Genomic DNA, 19,287 nt, shown 5'->3' on the forward strand with positions numbered 1-19,287 from the left:
AATGAGTTACCACCCCGGCCAGCAGGTCACGGCAGCACGGAAGACATGCATACGGAAAAGTACAAAGCCGAGGTCATCATAAAGACACTATAAATATCAACGACTGCCGTTCTAAGACATATATTTTCCTTTGACTCTTCTGCGAGCATGGTCGCAAAGAACTATTATTCAATTTGACATTTCTTTTGTGGACATGATCCAGCATCATTCATTTGTTAATCTATCATACGCCAAGATATTCTCCGCAAGAAAAAACACCCTTAAGTCCTATAAAAGCCTCTAATACACCTTACAACTTGTTGCCTTCACCAGCGCCGGGCCATTGGTAGCCAGCGGCGTCGCTGAACTTGTAACCGTAAGAGGAGGTGAAGTCGTCAAGGACAGCGGGTCCACGGGAGCCTAAAGACAATCAATCAGTTTTCAATTCGGCTGGATCCAAGGACGGAGTGGAAGACTAACCGTAGGGGTACTCCATGGGGATGATCTCCTTGTTGTCGTCAAGGTAGTGCAGCAGAGGGGTGAAGATCCTCCAGGAAGCGTCAAGCTCATCGTCACGGACGAAGTTGGAGTGGTCACCCTTCAGGGCATCGAGAATCAGGGACTCGTAGGCCTCGGGGATCTTGAGGTCGGAGAAGCGGCGGCGGTAGGTGAGATCCAGCTCGGTGACAACGGTCTGCATGCTGAGACCAGGAAGCTTGGAGTTCATCTTGATGTAGACGGACTCGTTGGGCTGGACACGGATGACGAGCTCGTTGCGGGGAATGTCCTTGAAGATACCGGAGGTGACATCCTTGAACTGGATACGGACCTCAGTCTTCTGCTCGTTGAGGGCTATTGACAGTCAGCTACCAGTTTCCAGCGATTTCCGATCTCCGTGCGCAACTTACCCTTGCCGGCCTTCAGGATGAAGGGAACACCATCCCACCGCTCGTTCTTGATGTATGCGACCATGGAAGCGAAAGTAGGGCAGCGGGAGTCCCTGGGAACGGTGTCGTCCTCCTTGTAGCCAGGCTTGGTGCCGTCCAGCGACTTGCCATACTGGCCAATGATGACGTTCTTGGGCTCAATCGAGGGCATGCCACGCAGGACACGGACCTTCTCGTCACGGATATCCTCCGCGGAGAAAGAGATCGGGCGCTCCATGGTCAGGAGAGTCAAGACCTGCAGCAAGTGGTTTTGCATCACATCACGGATAATGCCGAACTCGTCGAAGTATCCACCACGGCCCTCGGTGCCGAAAGGCTCCTTGAAAGAGATCTGAACGTTGTCGATGTGGTTCCTGTTCCAGGTAGCGCCAAAGAACTCGTTACCGAACCGAAGGATGAGAATGTTCTTGACCATTTCCTTTCCAAGGTAGTGGTCAATACGGAAGATCTCCTCCTCCTTCCAGTCGGGGCCCAGCGCGCGCTGGAGCTCGCGGGAGCTGCCAAGGTCCTTGCCGAAAGGCTTCTCGACCTGATCGCGGCGTCAGCAGAATTTCGCATTGGCAGTGCGCCGAAACTTACGATGATCCTGGCAAGGCCAGACTTGGGGTAGCAGTTCCTCTTCAGGTGCTGCGAGACGGTGATGAAGACGCTGGGGGGCAGCGCCATGTAGAAGACACGGTTGTTCTCCTTCTGGCCCTTCTCAAGCTCCTCGAGGTGCTTGGTCAGGTTGACGAAGGACTCGTCCTGGTCGTACTGGCCGGAGACGTAGGTGCACTTCTTGCAGAAGTCCTCCAGCTGCTCCTCCATCTCCTTGGTGGGGGTCTTGATGTAGGACTTGACGCGCTTGAGGTACTCCTCGTGGTCCATCTTCGTCCGCGCATAACCGACGATCTTAACATCCTTGGGCAGGAAGTTGTTGCGGTGCAGACCGAACAGAGCGGGGAACTGAGCGGAGGGACAGTGTGAGCGATTCACGGATCTTCACGGGCAGAGCAGAGCATTGACGTACGGTCTTCTTCTTGGCCAGATCACCCGAAGCTCCCAGGACAATGATGACGGTGTTGTCCTTGAGCTCGGTGTTGCTGTCGAGCGAGGCGGATCAGCATGCTGGTCGGGCAATTGCGCGCTCTCGTGGAATTGGAGAGACGGAGGAGGAGGGGGCACTCACCCAGCGTTGGCCTCGACCTCGGGCTGAATGACGGTGTCGGCCATTGCGCGCGACGAATGAGCAGTGGAGGGGGATGGGAGAGGTGAGGATGGAGACGTTGGGCAGAGGGAGCGCAGCAGCGAAAACTCCGGCGCAGAGCTTGTTATCAGCGACAGTTGACAGTTGGGCGTCTGGAGTTGTTGAACGGAGTCTGGTGCACCGGGCTGCCTGGCTTTAGTGGGGTTATTTTAGGTGAGCGCAGGGCGGCTTGTTCGGACTGATGTCACCCACTCTGGCGGGCCTTTTGCCTTAACTAAAAAGCGAAGAGGGGCGGCTTTTCGTGCTCGGAGAAATCTCAAATCGATCACACCCTCCATCGTCCTGAAATACCTTGCCGTTGCTTACAATACATGCACCAGTCGTCAGACGGCCAGGTCTCGTCAAAGATTGCGCTGCCAAACTCCGCACTCGCTGAGAAAGCGACCCACATGTGCCACAGTGCCACGTCCGAAGTGATCTCCGTAGCGCGAAGGGACGCCTTGCTGTCAAGCCCACCAGTACATGACGCCGTCAGCAACCTTTGCGGAAGCTCCAGGATTCTTGCCCTCGAAAGTCTCACGCCTCTGTGCGGCTGAAGGTCGGATTCCGTCCGAATGCAATGTTGGATTGTTTGTTTGCAACCGGTGCGCCTGACTACGCGCGTAAGGAGACGCTCATCCATGTGGAAAATTTGCCATTCCTGTCTGTCATCAGTGGGAGGAAGAGCAATGACGACGAGACGCCCGCCGGCCACGACTAAATCCACCACCCGCTCCCGCCGCGAGCCACCCCCACCCAGGTACCCGCCGACGCCCGCTGACGGAGACTCTTGCCTAGTTACGCTCCCCCAGGCGGGAAGCAACACCTCTTCTCTCCAGACCTCATAATTATCCGCTTTATTTACCCAGCGCCCTAGCTGAGCCGGGTATGGCTGCCTACAGATCAGATTGCCGAACGCTTAAGCGACAAACGGCCGTTGTTTACCTAGCTAAAGGGTCCATCCTTATATAAGTGCATACATGATACCTACACGTAGAGGGGCCATTGGCTGTAACCGTTGCAGGGCCGTACAATAGTCGTGCGCGTCCTTGGACATTGACGGTGAAAGGCACCCACAGAAGCTCGAAGCTCTCTTCTTCTGCGTAAAATAATGAGTAAACAACCGCCTTGGCCAAGGGATTCAATGGCCCCACGACAGAGGTCGCGGCGAAATTTTGGGCAAAGGTCGTGCCATGTTCGCATTGCGATATGATCTGCTGGACCTTGAAGGAAATCACACGCGAGCCAAGCCGATTGCTTCCCGTTGCTTTGGCCCGCGATAGCCACAGCCTACGACATCGGAGAGGAGCAATGCGTGGACGACATGTACAGTCCGATTGCTCGTCTTATCTACTTTTACAAGTATTTTGATATTTACAACGCCAATGACACCCATGCTGGAGAGCTGGTGCTTTTACTAAGCTCCAGGGCCAGACCTCAGTCCTCCGATCACGCACTCGCCCACTGTTCCGCACCCTTGACACTGATCCGCCGACAAACTCCGAAGCACGTCCGACACTTAGCCCCGCCTAAGTCCGCCTCACTTGCGGGTTATTGTCCGCTCGAGCCTTCAGTCATGGTCCTGGAGGAACTCCACCACAGCTGCACAGGATTCAGTCAGTCTCCAACACCACCGCCACTATCAAAGGGGAATGGGGACATACCTTGCCGGAAGGCCTCGGGATTCTCAGAGACCACCCAGTGGCCGCTCTCAATATCCTTCATCTTGAACAGCGGGAAAAAACGCCCAATGATCGGCATCGTCTCGTCCGGCACGTAGTGGCTCTTGGTGCCCCTGACGAATAACGCGGGCTTTCCGAAGCGCACCTCGTCCGGGTTCTTGAAGGGGAAGTCGGCCATCTCGTCCAGTGCCTTCGCCAGGTACCCGACGGGGATGCGGAACTTCATGTGACCGTCCTCGCGGATCAGGTTCGACAGCAGGAACTGGCGCACCGGCAGCTCGCTCGCAAACTCCTGCATGATTGCGTCGGCGTCGCTCGACCGCGTCGGCTTGGCCGCCTCGATCTTCTTCATGCCCTGTACGTATTTGCCAAAATCGCTCTTCAGCGCCGCATCGACGGGAGCATTGTCCACGGGGATGATGCTGCTGCAGAGCTCCGGCCTGCGCAGTGCGACGGTCATGACCGTCTTCGCGCCCATCGAGTGCCCGATAAGTACCGAGCCGCTCAGCCTGTGGAACTCCAAGAAGTCCTCCACATCCTCCGCCAGGACGGTGTAGTTATGCGCCGGGTCGTGAGGGGAGTCGCCATGATTGCGCAGGTCCACAGCGTAGACGGGCCGGCTCAGGTCGCGAGCAAGGACCCTGGAGTCGCGGTGTGAGTGTCTGTTGCGCAGCGGCCGGACGGAGACGGAGATCGTACTTACTGATGCTCCTGTTGTTTCTCTTCGAGCCAAACAGTCCGTGAAGAATTACCAAGGGAGCATTTTCAGAGGGAAGCCCCTTGTCACCGCTCGACTTTGGCGGCTCGTGGAGATCAAAGGAAAGCTCGGAGCCAAAGTTGGAGAGAGGGCGCGAGGTGCTGAATGCTCTGCGGGGTGTGGCACTCGCAAACACGCGCGGCGCAGCCGTCCTGATCGTGAACATGGCGAAAAGACAAACAACTGAGTAGCGCCCCTCAACGAGCAGAGCCGCGGGACATTTTTTGGAACGGGACCAGCCCTATCATTAGTAAGATGATGATATACTGGAAAATAGTTTGACCGCTGAGACTCAAGAGCCAGGGAGCTTGGGTGCCCGGCAGGCCGGTCCCTTCGCATGTGATTGGCAGGAGCAGCAGCAGCAGCAGAGCAAACATGAGGATGAGATATGCAAGTTCCCACAAGCAAGAGAATGGAGACAGTGCCATTGGATCTTCAAAACATGGACCTCGAACGCCTCTAGACCTCCCACAGTAAGCCAACTTACACCCAGCGCAATGGAATCATCCTTCATGCCCGTGGTCAAAGCAACAACGCCCGCAGCAACAACAACCACATGCAAGCAAGCAAACAATCTTACATCACAATGCACTTGTTCCCGCCAGTTGGCTCGCCGGGGTTCTGGGACTTCTCCACCTCTCCGATCATCATGTCAAAGGCCCTCGAAACGTTCTCGTTGTAGCGGGCGCTGGCTTCTGTCCACGCGCACTTGAATTCCTCAGCGATGGCTTTGCCAAGCTCGGCTGGGACCTGGCGTTGTTCGGGTCGGAGATCGCTCTTGTTCCCCACGAGGACGAGGGGGACCCATTCGGTGCCCTGCCAGTCTGTGTCAATCGCAGTATCCCCTCCAGCAAGCTTGCGGGAAGACGGGTACTCACCAGGTGGTTGAGAATCTTGTCTCTAATAATCCGCGCCATCTCGAAGCTCTGCTTGGAGGCGACCGAGTAGACGATCATGTAGCCATGAATGCCGATGAAATGCTTGGAGTTGAGGATGCTATACTCATCCTGGTTGGAGGCAAGCTCGTCAGCCGCCTCTCCTCTCCACCCAGCGGTGTTGCCTCAGCCCGGCGTGCTCGCGCAATGTCTTTCTGGGCGTGTGGCAGACCTCACATACCTGGCCAGCGGTATCGATAATTTCGGTTGCATAGTCCTGCCCTTTGTAGCGAATGACCTTGCTGAACGTGTTCTCGATTGTGGGATAGTAGCTCTCGACGAAGTGACCGTCTACGAATTGGACCGTGAGCGAGGACTTGCCTGTGCTGGCGGTTAGCGCTCACGTCACGGAGGGAGGCAGGGAGGATGCTCGCGCGCATCTTGGGCGGTGTACCGACAGAGCGACTGCCGACAATTGCGATCTTGCGCTGCTTCGGGGGCGCAGGCATCGTGGTAGCTTCGTCTGGATAAGTGGATGGGTGTTTGGCAGTGGTTTGGAAGACTTGAAGTCGAACGAGAGGTCTGGCTGCTGGTTGCGGCTGGAGCTAGTCAGGCGATGGCCGTGTCGGGCAACCAAGGGTCTGTAGACAGAGAAGACGTTCTCCGCAGCAACGCGTGTTTGGGAGGCAGTCGGGAGGGTCCGAGACTCACGAGTAGGTGTGTACGTTCTTTATGTAAGAGGCTGCTTGTCCCGCATTTGATCGAGTAATGGAAACAGCCTCGAGCAGCAGCGGGCACTTGAGCCGCCAAGCTGCATGTGAATTTATCGGTGCTGCCTCTCTCTCTCTCTCCGAGCCTGTGTAATGCTCGCGTCACGTCGCCCAGGTCACCGCTACCGCTCTCTCTCTCTCTCTCTCTCTCTCTCCTGGGCCCTGGCGAAAATGTCTGGGGCTCCGCGACTCATGTGCACCCAAGTGACGCAATACATCGCGAGGGCCAGTGGCATTAACAGGACGGGAATATTGTCGGGGTCATGAGACTGGCTGATGTTCGCGCGGATAGCGCCCTTTCCACCAATACCCATCTTAGTGCCAATCGTCGAGTCAATACAACCATAGAATGTCTATCTATGTACATACTGTGACCCTTGGTTGATCCGACCAAGCTCGCTGAGCTTTCAGTATTCCCATGCATGCACCCGGGTATCTCATATCCTCCGTCCGCCGTACCTTACGGACATACCAGTTCGTCCCACCGGCTCATCATTCATCATCATTCATCCATGACGAGCATTCCGTTCCATTCCAAACGCCTTCCGACAACTGGACTAGGAGTACCGCCCTAGTCGAATTCGCTCTGTTTCAGGCGTTGAACGACAGCTTGCAGGCGCGCCGTAAAGTTGGCCCACAGCTCCCTCCCCTCTTCCCCATCCTGGAGAGATTCGCGGTCCACCTTCTGGTGCACGAAGATGAACTGCTCGACCGCACGAACAAGTATATCCATGCGCTTGTTGGGGAGCTGCGAGCGGATCTTCTCCCGCATCGAGTCGTTGAGGCACATGTTTCCTAAAAGGACAGCTAGGTAACCATATGCTACACCAGATTGAGACTCTTCCACAGAGTCTGCCTGTTCAGCCTTTTCTATGCCAGAGGCAAAGGACCGAACAAGAGAGTGCAAAAGTTCGTCGTCGTCGCTGGTGACTGAGATCCTCGCTTGGTCGTTGAATTCCGCGAGATTGATCATGGTTCCGAGAGAGAGAACCAATCGATCCAAGGTTTTGATATGTTCCTCCTCATCAAGGTGTGAATGCAACAATTGGCACCGCGTATCAATCGAGCGTACCATGGACTGTACAAACAAAGGGGTAGAGAACATCTCACATATCTTGGGATTGTTGTTCGTAAGATTCAATGTTAGTCTGAGAGCCAGTACCTCCAATTGCTCGTACTGTGCAGTGTCGGTGCTCAGTATGCTCGTTATGGACTTAGCCACTTGGCTGATGGATCCCGCAGGGTCGGTGCCGGAGCCAGACCAGACTGACACGTTGATGGAGGCAGACTCCAATGTGGATATGACGAGATCCAACAGAGTAATATCAGCCTTCGTTGCCGAGTTTGCTGCCAACTTCTCCGACGGCAACTTAGCAAGCTGTGACACGTCCGCGCAGATCTCATACCCGAGAAGGTCCGCTTTATTGCCGTTTTCTCGCAGCCTCCGTACGAGAAGTTCGATACTTTTGAGACCGATCAAGAGCGGGGATACCACTTCAGGGGCCTCGTCTAGCCAAATCTGCTCCGCAACTTGATTTCGGAAGTCGGCCAAGGCATTCTTAGCAACTTTCGACATATTAGTCTTGCGTTCTTTCGCAATTTGGTTGATGTCTGCATCAATACTGAGAAGCGACGTAAGCCTCTCCGAGATCCCGGACTGGTAAATCTCATTCAGAGCACTTGGCGGAGCTTCGTTCATTACGAAGAATATGACAGCAGCAGCAGTGGCAAAGCTGAGCACCGTGTCGGTTGCAGCGGCACAAGTCGAGAAAAGTCGGTGGTCAAGACCATGGTCAACCATACGACCAATGTAAGCCTTGTCGGTTAGTTTTAAGCATAGCTCAAGAAGCGCGCTGCGACGTCTTGACATAGAGTTCGCCTTCTTCGCTTCAATGTCGTCGAGCAAGTTCTCGATATCATCTACCATACGCCTAGCGCCGCCAGCAGCGCGGAGCTCATGTATGTTACGCATACCGCTTTGACTGTCTTCCAGGTCATCGTCCTGCGAACCTGAAAAATACCCTGATTGACCTTTTCCTCTGGACCCTGCCTTCATTGGACTTATGTCCATTGGCAGTGGAATGTTGAGAGCGTCTTCAAGGCTATCCTCATTGAGGTATGACCTTGTACGGGCATATGTAAGTTTTGGGCCAGCAGCAATGGGTATAGCCTGAGAAGAGCTTGCTTCCTGGGAAAAAGTACTGGCGGTTCCTTGAGATGCAGCCTTAGTGTTGCCTCTGGTGCCCCCGGAGAGTGACTGGCTGCTGTTGGCCAGCGGTTTCTTCGGAAGTACATCGCTATAGTCATAGAGGCTATCATCTCCATCTTCTTCTTCACTATCTACTGAAGCATCTTGCTTCAATGTGTCTATCAGGCGTGCCTTTGAAGACTGACGGGTAGATAAGAAGTCGGGGGTGGTGCGGAGAAGTTGAGTACGGCGAGGCTTGACGGTGTGTAGCTGTAGATCATCCAGACTGAGACGGCTTGAACTCGACGTAGCCGTTTCGTCAAGCAGGTTGCTCCACGCTTGATTTTGTCGCGGGGTGACCGTTCCGAATGGTGATTGGGACGTCCTTCTTGGTGGCGTTGATGGCAAATCAACTTCTAGATCTTCATCCAAATCCGGTGGGGACATGCGAGACATTTCAGGCTCTGGTGGGATGGAAGGCTTAGATTCGGTGGAAGGTAGCATGGTTTGCAGCAACGATGGAACAGATTTGCCCTTTTGCATCGGAAGCCTTGCTTTTGACGAGGCACCGTAGGTACGCCGTGGCTTTTCTAAGCTCACTGCCCTGGTCGCTGGAGCAGCTTCAGATTTGTTTGCTAGATCCCCAGAGCGCTTAACATCTGGTTTCTTTGTAGCTTGACTGGTCGATTGCTCTTTTGGAGCATTCGCAGAAGCAGAGAGAATTGGCATTGGTTTTCGCATCTTTGTTTGCTCCAGAGTCTCCGCTGTGAAGGTAGATGGAACTTTTGTTTTTACATGTGAATCTTTGTGCAGCGCACTTGCATTACGCTTGCTCTTTAAAGATTTGTGGGACCTTTTTTGCGCCGCACTTGCGGGACCCGCTTCATCCACTGAGAGCTCCGTAACAGAGTGGGGTCTCTTCTTAAGTCGCAATTCGCTTGCTGCATCAGAGTCTGGAGCTTGCGCACTGCCAACTGCAGCCTTTCGACGCCGACCATCTGCATTCGTCCGCTGATTGTTCGGCAACAAAGACGTACTTTTTCCTTGTGTTAGTCCATCAAACTCATCCTTGGACTCCGGAGTGGTTTTCTGAGGAGACATTCTTATCTCAGCAGCCGCGATTTCATTCCGCAGTTGTTCGGAGGCGGAGTCTTCACTGGTTTGACTAGATCGTTTATTGCTGGAGGTTTTGGAAGAACTTCCAGTGGGCAGTCGAGGCTTTGCCGGTGCCTTTGCTACTGACGGACGTTCATCTTCAGACGACGGGACGTCGAAGACAGCGAAAGTCCGCGCGGGAGGCTGTTCAGCTCCTCCATCTTGCTTCTCTGATACACTTCTCTGCGCAGCCCGACTTTTCCATATTGGTTTTGTAGTGCGCGGCTTTTCCGGTGATCCGATATCGTTGTTCAAGGTATAGTTGGTAGTGCGCGACGCTTTTCCGTAGGTCGAGATCTTGCGACGACGTTGTGGGAAGTCCATCTCGCTGGCGCAAGTGAAGCCAGTTGGAAGGCTGACGGGATTGAAGCGTACAATTGTGAGGGAAGCTTAGGTCATTGTATATGGCGTTCAGGCCGATCCCTTTGGAGAAGCGGCGACAACAATGGACCTGGGATTTACGCGGTTGTTGTCGCGGACGACGGCGGCGGCGCAGCGCGCGAAGCGACGGCAGAGATGGGCCAGCAAGGCAGAGGAGTGAGGATCTAGACGGGCGGTGCAAGGCGCTGAGAGAAGAGGACCAGCAAAAAGTAGGCGGGCAGCAAAGGTAGGTAAGCAGTGAAGCGGGAAGCAACAAGGCGGAGGTGTTGACGGCGCCGGGCAGGTGAAAGTGAAACCATGACACGATCGGCCCGGAACGCGGTGCTCGGGGCGACGGGCAGGGATCGTCGCCGCCGGCCTCAGGGCACTAAGGTACCTATCGGATTCCGCCTACGGCCAGGGCAAAGATGCGGAAGACCTGAGCTGCGCGCGCACGAGGGCAGTATCTGGATTGAGACCCCGCTGCACGTCTGCTCTCTCCTCTTCACTCTTCACTCCCTCCTCCTCACTCCTCTCAACCCACCCCTCCCCCCCCTCCGTGTACGCATTGCGCAAACACTACCTACCTACCAACCCTCCACCTCACCACCATGTCTTCGTCGCAGAGCCAGCCGACGCCCTCGCAGAGCGTGGGCCCAGAGTACCGCCCCGCGCACAAGAAGCCCACGGCTACCGTCTCGACCAAGCTCGCCCACGACAATGTGCATATCCTGCCGCAGACGCCGCAACTCATCGCCCTTCTGACGTGCGTCTGCCCGCTCACCTTTGCGCAAGCCCGCAGAACCGCACCAGACTGATTGCATGACACGCATGTAGCATGATAAGGGACAAGAACACTGATCGCGCCGACTTCATCTTCTACTCCAACAGGATCATCCGTCTCCTGGTCGAGGAGGGCCTGAACCATTTGCCCGTCGTCGAGCGCTCCATCACCACGCCTCTCAACACCACCTACTCGGGTGTCAAGTTCGAGGGCAAAATTTGCGGCGTTTCCATCATGAGGGCCGGAGAGTCCATGGAACAGGGTCTTCGCGACTGCTGCAGGTCCGTCAGGATAGGCAAAATTCTGATCCAGCGCGATGAGGAGACGAGCAAGCCAAAGCTGTTCTACGACAAGCTCCCCGAAGATATTGCGGACCGCTGGGTACTGCTGTTGGACCCCATGTTGGCAACAGGTGCGGTGCTCCTGAGCCCAGTTTTAGAAAGTACCGGGAGCTGACGAGCATTCATAGGTGGTTCTGCGTTGATGGCAGTCGACGTGCTGAGGTCTCGTGGCGTCCCGGAGGAACGCATCCTTTTCCTTAACTTGATTGCCAGTCCGGAGGGGGCAACGAACTTTGCGGAGAAGTATCCCAAATTGCGTGTCATCACTGCATTCGTCGATGCTGGCCTTGACGACAAGAAGTAAGTTCAAAGAAACCCGCAAGCAGATTTGTTTACTAAGTCGTGAACAGCTACATTGTCCCGGGCCTTGGTGATTTCGGCGACAGGTTCTACACCATGTAAACGGTTATGATCATCGCCTATCTATTGTAGGCGATTGGATATATCCAAGCTAGCGGAATTTGAGCCAGATTTGTTGATTGTTGAAGCTTCTAAAAATAGCGAGGCCGCCTGGATGGCGAATGCAACAAAGAACCGCTGTGCCGGAAACCAGGTACTTCGATGAAAACATCACGTTTTCGAATGAACCGGGTATCTGCATCGCAACGGCAAGGTGCCGAAGCGCTGTGGGCTAGGTAGTCACATGGCCCACGGGTAAATATAAGGATAGCAAATGCCAACTGTCCAAATCCCATACAGCCTGAGTATGAGACCTATAACGTCTTAGAGAACCTTTACCGTACAATGTCGTATGTACGAAAGCATCAGGGGGTGTTGACAAAGGATCAATGCTCACCTACGTTGTAACCGAGTTCTTTGCGCCCCTGATGTTGCTCCATCACCTGATATACACCATACAATCAAGACTGGCTGAAAACAGCATTGGCTGTTTATACCGTTTCTCACGCTATATCTGTAAAGGCATGCTAAAGGCCACGCAATAACTCAAGCCGGATACCGATGAACGCCTTTTAATGGGTTGGGTTTTGCTGACCAGCTCAAGCGTTGTAACCAGTCTTGACGGTATCATGAGATGCTGTTTCGAGTTGGTTAGAAGATCAAGTATCCCGTGCGCAATTGCTTGAGTGGTGGTCAACGTTCCAAAACAAACTTCTTTCTAAATTCCAGGGTCCATAGAGATATCTTAAAGACCACTCCAGCCAGGCGCCAAACTCCTCGTTCCAATAGACTACCCTCCAAACATATAACAAGAAGAGAACAACAAGCCCATTGCGTCCAAACAGCGTGCTTACTATCACAATCCGAGTCCTGCTCAGTCATCGTCGCCGTAGTCACCCTCGTCGCCAGCATCATCGTCATCGATGAAAGACCCTTGCCTCTGCCCGCGCGCGGGCTCGGCGCTCCGCCTGCGCATCTTCTCGAGCTCCTCGGGCTCGCGGTAGGGGTCGGTCGCGTAGTTGCCGGCCGAGTCTTGTTGGTTCTGGGCGACCTCCTCGCATGCGTCCAGCCACTCGTAGTAAACGTCGATGGGGGCCAGGAGAGCTGCGCCAAATATCAGTCCGCGGCGCGAGACATCGTTTCAAAAAACCACATACGGTTTATTTTGGCTTGGAAGGATTGGGAGCACACTTTGCAGGACAGTGTGGCGATGCCAATCTTCTTCTCCATCTTGACGCTGACGGCATTTTCGTGGTTGCAAAACAGACACTGGAAGGTCGTGGGGAGCGGGTCGCTCTGGAGTAGCTTGCGTTAGGTGCGGGAGCGCGCATTGCAGGCGGGAAGTGGGCGGTACCTTCTTGGGCCCTTGAGGCTTCTTAGCCGCCTTGCGTTTGCCCTAGGAGAAGCGGTCAGCACGGGAGTCGGGGGAAGCTGCAGCGCTGATACCGTACCATGTCGTCAAAGTGAGCTTGCTGCTGCGATAGTGGGAGTGTGAGTAAAAGAAAGCTGGGGAGAGCAGAGGGCTAACATCGAGTCCACTTCACCGCCCTGGGCAGAATGACGTTGTATGGCTAGCGGGCGCCGCGGCCGGGAGCGTCGGCGATAAAGGGCGCTTGGCCGGGGGGAAGCTCCCATTGCCTACGGCGAACTCGCAGGCGCCTGACCAGCTAAGCATGTAGCTCTGGATGGCGCCAAATTACTGTACGGGGTACAAAAGGGACTGTGCAGCTCAGACTGCGCTTCACTCCAGCCTGTTCCTCCCTCTCAACTCTCTTCCCTCATTCACCTACGGCGCCTTTCGGTCCCCGCCCAGCCTAGCTAGGCAGCTCCTTCTTCTTTTACCTCGGATGAGCGTAGACTAGTTCTAAACCGGAAGCCAAGCTTACATTACCCTATCTAAGACGACGAGATAACATTCTGTTCCCTCCTTGCCAACCATGAGTGCGAATCCGAATGTCGAGAGCGTGCTGGGCGAGATCTTGTCCAGCCTGAAAACAATCCAGCAGAATAATGTTGAGCTCTCCTCTGCCGTCGACGCCATAAATGGCAGAGTCAACATGTTGGCCGGCATCAAGCAGGTCAACGACGTGGCCTCTGCCGGCGCTGCCGCAAACAGTGCTGCGGCCAAAGACGATGAGAAGCCCTCAGAGAGCGTGAAGGCTGTCACTGAGCAATATGAAGCGCCTACTCCCACCGAGGCAACACCGCGTCGCTCGAGCGTATCATCGAAAATTATTCTGACATCTTACCCCGGCCAAGCCGGCGTGGATCCCTTGCCCATGCATTGGGGACACAAGGACCCCCAGGTCAGAGGCCCTGTTGTTGTCTCGCGTCATCTCAACACCGTCAGGAAGCGGAATGGTACAATTAATTAATCGCTTGCGTTGTACGCGTGCTAACGGCACTTCTACAGCTATTGGTGCTCACGGTGGCTCATACTCGATATACAATGCTCTGGCCGTAGCAAGCAAGAACCTCGACGTCAACCACAAGCCGGACTTTACCAACACTGAGCCAGCTGCTGACATTGGTCCATTCCCTCAATGGAGCGACCCAAAGAAGATTGTGTCTATGGATCCCCTTGGCCATCTTGCACCTTGGCTGTTCAAAGATTCTATTGACAAAGAGAACGTAGAGATCAGGCCGACGATTGCCGTGACCAAAGCCCACATGAAGATACCGGAGCTTGAAGAAAGCGTGCGCAAGGGCAGGCTAGTGCCAGATGGTAAGATCTGTATCAACGATCACGGAGAGCTTGCTGTGACAAAGTTCGCCGTGGAGCCTGTCTGGTACCTTCCTGGCGTGGCAGAGAGGTTTGGGATCGGTAAGCGTGCTACCCCCCGAAATGCATCAACAGTAAGGCTGACAGCATATTCCAGATGAGGGCATGTTACGCAGGACACTGTTCGAAGAAACAGGCGGATCTTATCCCGAGCTAATCACACGAGGCGACATCAAGCTATTCCTTCCTCCCATTGGGGGGTTGACAGTCTACTGCTTTGGTGACCCCGCCAAGATGTCCGATCCGAACGTTCGTCTCGCCTTGCGCGTGCATGATGAGTGCAACGGCAGTGACGTTTTCGGTTCCGACATCTGCACGTGCCGGCCCTACCTCATCTTCGGGATCGAGGAGGCCGTAAAAGAGGCGCAAAATGGCGGCAGTGGCGTCGTGATCTACTTCCGTAAAGAAGGGCGTGCGCTAGGAGAGGTGACGAAGTATCTGGTGTACAACGCAAGTGAGTCTTGTGACTGCGACGACGACGACGACAACGCGTCCGGACGCTGACTTGACAACCAGGAAAGCGTGGCACGGACAGTGAGGAGGCCACGCTGAACGACTGAGGGAATTTCTGAAGGCTGATGTGGTGAACAGGAGCGAGCGAATACTTCAAGAGGACAGAGAACATTGCGGGAGTCAAGGTTTGGACGCGAACACATGCATTGCCGATCCCGAGCTGACGTTGCTGCGACGTGCAGGACATGCGGTTCCAGGCCCTCATGCCAGACGTGAGTTAGCACCGGGTTGGAGCGCGGTGGGCCAATGAAGGGCTGACCCAGGCGACAGATCCTCCACTGGCTGGGAATCACCAAGATTGATCGTATGCTGAGCATGTCAAAGTAAGCTCACCGGCGACCCACTGGGCTGCATGGCCGTCGTGGCTGTCCTGCTAACTGGGACAGCATGAAACATGATGCGATAGTGGAGCAGGGCATCCCGATCCATGAACGGGTCCCCATACCTGACGAGATGATTCCGGAGGATAGCAGGGTGGAGATTGACGCAAAGATCCATGCCGGCTACTGTAGGCGATCTCTCCCCGGCAGACAGCCACAGGCGGCAGTGCAACGACTGACATAGCATTGGCAGTCACGACAGGCAAGGTGATGACGATGGAGGAGTTGTCGAGCGTACAGGGCCGTGCTTGGGACGACGTCGACGTAGGTATCACCCATCATCCGTGGCACTGCCACTTGCAGTGGCACTGGCGCTGACACGCACGCCGCAGCACTGATGAAGCGGACGGATCGGTATCAGATATGCGGGGAAAGAATGGGCCGGGTGAGGTGTGATTTGTTTAGCCGGGGGGGCATGGAAGATGGAAGGCTTCTGCCGGAGGCTAGAATGTTTCGCGATGATCAGTTGACAGACGAAGCACGTTTCGGCAGCGTCGGGAGGTTTCCGTAGTAGTGTAATCAGGATGGCCCGGGCCGAACAAGCAGTTTTGCACACCCACGCGCGCACCCACACGTACCCAAGCAAAAGCCGGTGAGGGGCAGCGCTGCAGGGTGGCGTCGCCGACGGCCAGGTCGTCTGACGAAACACGCAACCGGCCAAGCAATCACAGCGACGCAGCGCCATGGCGAGTCAGGCCGACGACCGGGATCCTTACGTGGCCGATGCCAGTTTGCCCCATACTTTGGCAGACCGACAGAGACCGACCGGCGGGTGGAAGGGCGGGAAGGCGGACTAGTCACGTCCGTCCGCGACCGCCGCCGCCCGTCGTGGTGCTGCTGCCCAGCCAGTCGTGCTTGCTCTTTCAGCTCTTGCCATGACATGTGCTGGCTATACGCCTTGGTCTGGAACGCTGTCCTCTTTCCCCACCCCGTCTGTGTACTCTCACAGCTCACCGCACAGCTGCTTATGCGTCCGCGTATAAACGCTTGACAGCGCACTCCACGTCCCTCTTGCGGCATCGCGTCCTGCCGTCATTATTGGCCCCGCCAAAACCGGTTCTCCTGGGTGCGTGCATATCAAGGCTGAATCTCTCCATCTCTTCGACAGCCGATCAGTGCCTGAAAGCCACCACGCCTTCCATCATAACTGCAGTCCATCTGCCTCTCTCTCCGCAAGCGATCAGCAAACCCTATCTCTCGCTTCCCCAACAATGGCAAACAACTTTTACATCCAGCTGCCCGCCAACCAAACGCCGCCCACCGCCAAGCCCGTCGGCCGCCGTCCTCCGCTCACGCCCTCGAGCGTCTCGCCACCTTCATTGACCACGCACAACTCGTGCGCCTCCCGCCATGACGCCGGCACTCCGCCCGTCAAGGCCACGACCATCCTCACGCGAATGGCTTCGCACTCTTCCACGCGCGCCAGGAACTCCCAATCGAGCCCGCCACAGTCTCCTGGTACGTGGTCTCCGGGTCGCTGGTTGCAGGAATGGGTCCTGACGACGCCCACCTCAGCAGAGGACAGGCAAAGCATGCACGCCGACTCATCCGACTACTGGTTCTCCGAGCGCAAAGAGGGTATGTTTTGCCCCGCCAACCTGGACCTTGCTCCCACCTTTACTGATAAGCTATCAGGCGGTTACATCAGCTTCCCCGACTTTGAAAAGTACTGCCAGTCCACCGCCAGCAGCGAGCGCAGCGACAGCCACTCCGAGTACCAAGAGGACCGGACTTGAAGAGGCGCAGAGCAAGGATTGATTTTCGACCATCGACCAGCGACAGCGCTTTGTCGTCCATCGTTTTCATCGTCATCAGCACCATCAGCACCCCCCATCACCCAGACCCACGAACCCTGGAAAGGGTAGTCCCCAGATCCACTCCCCGGCTCCAGAAGCAACGTCCGCGCCTTGTGCCTTTGTTCGCACCTGCGCGGACAGCGAGTGGATAAGACTACGTGGAAGTCGTAGCGGTAACCCCCCAAGGGCATTGATCATTTCCCGTCATTTGGAAACCCCATCATCAGGACAGGCGTTATGGAGTCACAAGAGGGTTCGGTCAACGTTCGGCGTTTCAGCGTTCAATCGCTGTATACCCTTCGGAGTTGTAGGTTGGATGGGCCAGAGAGGTTTTTCGGCGGGACGGGAGGGGTAAATCCTCACGGGATTTTTGAGGTACCCTAATTTTCAGTAATCTTGAGGTGTACATGCCCCAGTATCTAGGACTTGTAATTGCATGCACAAATACGTTTAAAATGCCGTCCAATGCGCGCGAATGCTTTATAAGAGAGAAAGCGTGATCGGGTTTGGGTGTGGATCGTGTTTGCTGCGAAAGGAAGACAGCGGGATTCCTCCGAGGTGCCGCCTCGTCGGAGACGCGGCGCTGCACGACCGACGGCGCCAGGCGCAAATGCAGAATGCACAAATCCGAGATGGCGCACCTATGCGATGTGAAAGTGCAGGAAGCTGTCGAGCGCGCAAGGAAGGGCGGAGCGTCAGGGCGTGCAGGACGGGTGCTTGCGCTTGGCGCACGTGATGGCACTTACGTGAGCCTGCCAATCGGCGGCCGGAAAAACGTTAGCTCAAGCCGAAGCGCACTCAGATTTTCCCACTCCAAGGTTCGCGAACATCGGACTGACGACGACGACCACGACAATTCAACGCCCTCCGACATCCACCACAAGGCGCAATCATGGCTGTCGGCAAGAACAAGCGTTTGTCAAAGGGCAAGAAGGGCCTCAAGAAGAGAACCGACCCCTTCGCCAAGAAGGACTGGTACTCCGTTAAGGCGCCCTCCACGTTCGCCATCAGAGAGTATGCGACATTGGGACTTCGGCGGCGCTGCACACAGGCTGACACAGATTCCGCAGTGTCGGCAAGACTCTGGTCAACAGGACCACCGGTCTGAAGAACGCGAACGACGCCCTCAAGGGCCGGATATTCGAGGTCTCCCTCGCCGACCTCCAGAAGGATGAGGACCACTCGTTCCGCAAGGTCAAGCTGCGGGTCGACGAGGTCCAGGGCAAGAACTGCCTGACCAACTTCCACGGCCTGGACTTCACCTCCGACAAGCTCCGCTCCCTGGTCCGCAAGTGGCAGTCGCTGATTGAGGCCAACGTCGTCGTCAAGACCACCGACGACTACCTCATCCGCCTGTTCTGCATTGCCTTCACCAAGCGCCGCCCCAACCAGATCCGCAAGACCACCTACGCCGCCTCTTCGCAGATTCGCGCCATCCGCAAGAAGATGACCGAGATCATGGCCCGCGAGGCTTCCAGCGTCACCCTCTCCCAGCTCACCACCAAGCTGATCCCCGAGGTCATTGGTCGTGAGATCGAGAAGTCCGCCCAGGGCATCTACCCCCTCCAGAATGTACGTAACACCAGGATATTTTTTGGGGGAGAAGGAGCCGATAATATTTGGAACGAAGGCTCACACATAAGCAACAGGTCCACGTCAGGAAGGTCAAGATCCTCAAGCAGCCCAAGTTCGACCTGGGTGCCCTCCTCACCCTTCACGGCGAGTCCTCCACGGATGAGTCTGGCCAGAAGGTTCGTTTTTAGATCCCGCATTAATACTGCAGACAATCAAGGATTCCACTAACCATTTATCCAGGTTGAGCGTGAGTTCAAGGAGACCGTTCTCGAGAACGTTTAAATGGGTTAAGGATGGACGGGATGTCACGATGGTCGGGTGCTCTTTCTTAGGCATCAAAAAGGTGTTCATGTTTTTGGAATCAAACAATATCAGAGCAATCGCCCGATTTCCAATTTACGACCTTTTCGAATTCATCCAGTGACCCACCGACAGGCTATAGAGTGGCGATCTGAACTTCAGAAAAGAGCACCCTTAGACCAGGCCAAGGCACTCGAGACTATCCGGAGGCTTGCAGAGGCGGATATGTCAGGCTTCCAGCAACGATGTTCCACGACGACTTTGAGGCGGGTCCATGGCATCTCTGTACGCCGTCATACCCCTGGATCGCCCCGTCAGAGGTCCGTAGGAAGCTGTAGAACAAAGAGTTCCCAATCAACTGTCGTGCCGATTTGAAATGCTGCCACCCGTGAACCGTATTTGTGCGTATATGGTTGTCGTTCTTAGAAAGAGTCTGCGTGGAGCCTGTGCCATGAAATATCCAGACGTGTCATCTGCAA

The 19,287-nt window shown here is 55.4% G+C and overlaps 9 protein-coding genes across 9 annotated transcripts; 4 read left to right on the forward strand and 5 right to left on the reverse strand.

Moving 5' to 3' along the window:
* Window positions 1-104: 104 nt before the first annotated feature.
* On the reverse strand, window positions 105-2,403 carry K452DRAFT_286539 (uncharacterized protein). Its single transcript, XM_033540314.1, has 6 exons — window positions 2,095-2,403; window positions 1,936-2,008; window positions 1,506-1,871; window positions 888-1,455; window positions 460-831; window positions 105-399 (listed from the first exon to the last, which is right to left on the reverse strand). Exons 1-6 carry the CDS (start codon window positions 2,136-2,138, stop codon window positions 290-292), a joined length of 1,533 nt encoding a protein of 510 aa, XP_033398620.1. The 5' UTR covers window positions 2,139-2,403; the 3' UTR covers window positions 105-289.
* Window positions 2,404-3,468: 1,065 nt separating this feature from the next.
* On the reverse strand, window positions 3,469-4,827 carry K452DRAFT_317802 (uncharacterized protein). Its single transcript, XM_033544101.1, has 3 exons — window positions 4,533-4,827; window positions 3,816-4,474; window positions 3,469-3,753 (listed from the first exon to the last, which is right to left on the reverse strand). The coding sequence occupies exons 1-3, from the start codon at window positions 4,754-4,756 to the stop codon at window positions 3,722-3,724; spliced, it is 915 nt and encodes a 304-aa protein (XP_033398621.1). The 5' UTR covers window positions 4,757-4,827; the 3' UTR covers window positions 3,469-3,721.
* Window positions 4,828-4,978: 151 nt separating this feature from the next.
* K452DRAFT_248512 (uncharacterized protein) lies at window positions 4,979-6,214 on the reverse strand. Its single transcript, XM_033538097.1, has 4 exons — window positions 5,920-6,214; window positions 5,707-5,846; window positions 5,469-5,597; window positions 4,979-5,406 (listed from the first exon to the last, which is right to left on the reverse strand). Exons 1-4 carry the CDS (start codon window positions 5,972-5,974, stop codon window positions 5,167-5,169), a joined length of 564 nt encoding a protein of 187 aa, XP_033398622.1. The 5' UTR covers window positions 5,975-6,214; the 3' UTR covers window positions 4,979-5,166.
* A 325-nt stretch (window positions 6,215-6,539) lies between these two features.
* On the reverse strand, window positions 6,540-10,177 carry K452DRAFT_286542 (uncharacterized protein). Its single transcript, XM_033540315.1, has one exon. The coding sequence runs from the start codon at window positions 9,900-9,902 to the stop codon at window positions 6,807-6,809; it is 3,096 nt and encodes a 1,031-aa protein (XP_033398623.1). The 5' UTR covers window positions 9,903-10,177; the 3' UTR covers window positions 6,540-6,806.
* Window positions 10,178-10,440: 263 nt separating this feature from the next.
* K452DRAFT_286543 (uncharacterized protein) lies at window positions 10,441-11,767 on the forward strand. Its single transcript, XM_033540316.1, has 4 exons — window positions 10,441-10,704; window positions 10,776-11,134; window positions 11,192-11,363; window positions 11,414-11,767. Exons 1-4 carry the CDS (start codon window positions 10,550-10,552, stop codon window positions 11,463-11,465), a joined length of 738 nt encoding a protein of 245 aa, XP_033398624.1. The 5' UTR covers window positions 10,441-10,549; the 3' UTR covers window positions 11,466-11,767.
* A 483-nt stretch (window positions 11,768-12,250) lies between these two features.
* On the reverse strand, window positions 12,251-12,946 carry K452DRAFT_248519 (uncharacterized protein). The gene is made up of 4 exons (XM_033538098.1): window positions 12,914-12,946; window positions 12,817-12,858; window positions 12,620-12,758; window positions 12,251-12,566 (listed from the first exon to the last, which is right to left on the reverse strand). The coding sequence occupies exons 1-4, from the start codon at window positions 12,914-12,916 to the stop codon at window positions 12,337-12,339; spliced, it is 414 nt and encodes a 137-aa protein (XP_033398625.1). The 5' UTR covers window positions 12,917-12,946; the 3' UTR covers window positions 12,251-12,336.
* Window positions 12,947-13,208: 262 nt separating this feature from the next.
* Window positions 13,209-15,846, forward strand: K452DRAFT_286544 (uncharacterized protein). Its single transcript, XM_033540317.1, has 10 exons — window positions 13,209-13,823; window positions 13,876-14,286; window positions 14,342-14,698; window positions 14,761-14,778; window positions 14,836-14,882; window positions 14,940-14,969; window positions 15,028-15,080; window positions 15,144-15,265; window positions 15,331-15,401; window positions 15,470-15,846. The coding sequence occupies exons 1-10, from the start codon at window positions 13,400-13,402 to the stop codon at window positions 15,473-15,475; spliced, it is 1,539 nt and encodes a 512-aa protein (XP_033398626.1). The 5' UTR covers window positions 13,209-13,399; the 3' UTR covers window positions 15,476-15,846.
* A 407-nt stretch (window positions 15,847-16,253) lies between these two features.
* K452DRAFT_12927 (uncharacterized protein) lies at window positions 16,254-17,141 on the forward strand. The gene is made up of 3 exons (XM_033535270.1): window positions 16,254-16,595; window positions 16,656-16,715; window positions 16,773-17,141. The coding sequence occupies exons 1-3, from the start codon at window positions 16,349-16,351 to the stop codon at window positions 16,871-16,873; spliced, it is 408 nt and encodes a 135-aa protein (XP_033398627.1). The 5' UTR covers window positions 16,254-16,348; the 3' UTR covers window positions 16,874-17,141.
* Window positions 17,142-17,763: 622 nt separating this feature from the next.
* K452DRAFT_269482 (uncharacterized protein) lies at window positions 17,764-19,177 on the forward strand. Its single transcript, XM_033538943.1, has 4 exons — window positions 17,764-17,947; window positions 18,004-18,505; window positions 18,583-18,684; window positions 18,749-19,177. The coding sequence occupies exons 1-4, from the start codon at window positions 17,826-17,828 to the stop codon at window positions 18,788-18,790; spliced, it is 768 nt and encodes a 255-aa protein (XP_033398628.1). The 5' UTR covers window positions 17,764-17,825; the 3' UTR covers window positions 18,791-19,177.
* The last annotated feature ends 110 nt before the right edge of the window (window positions 19,178-19,287 follow it).

The sequence above is a fragment of the Aplosporella prunicola genome (genome assembly GCF_010093885.1).
Source record: "Aplosporella prunicola CBS 121167 unplaced genomic scaffold K452scaffold_10, whole genome shotgun sequence".
Taxonomy (NCBI): Eukaryota; Fungi; Ascomycota; class Dothideomycetes; order Botryosphaeriales; family Aplosporellaceae; genus Aplosporella; species Aplosporella prunicola.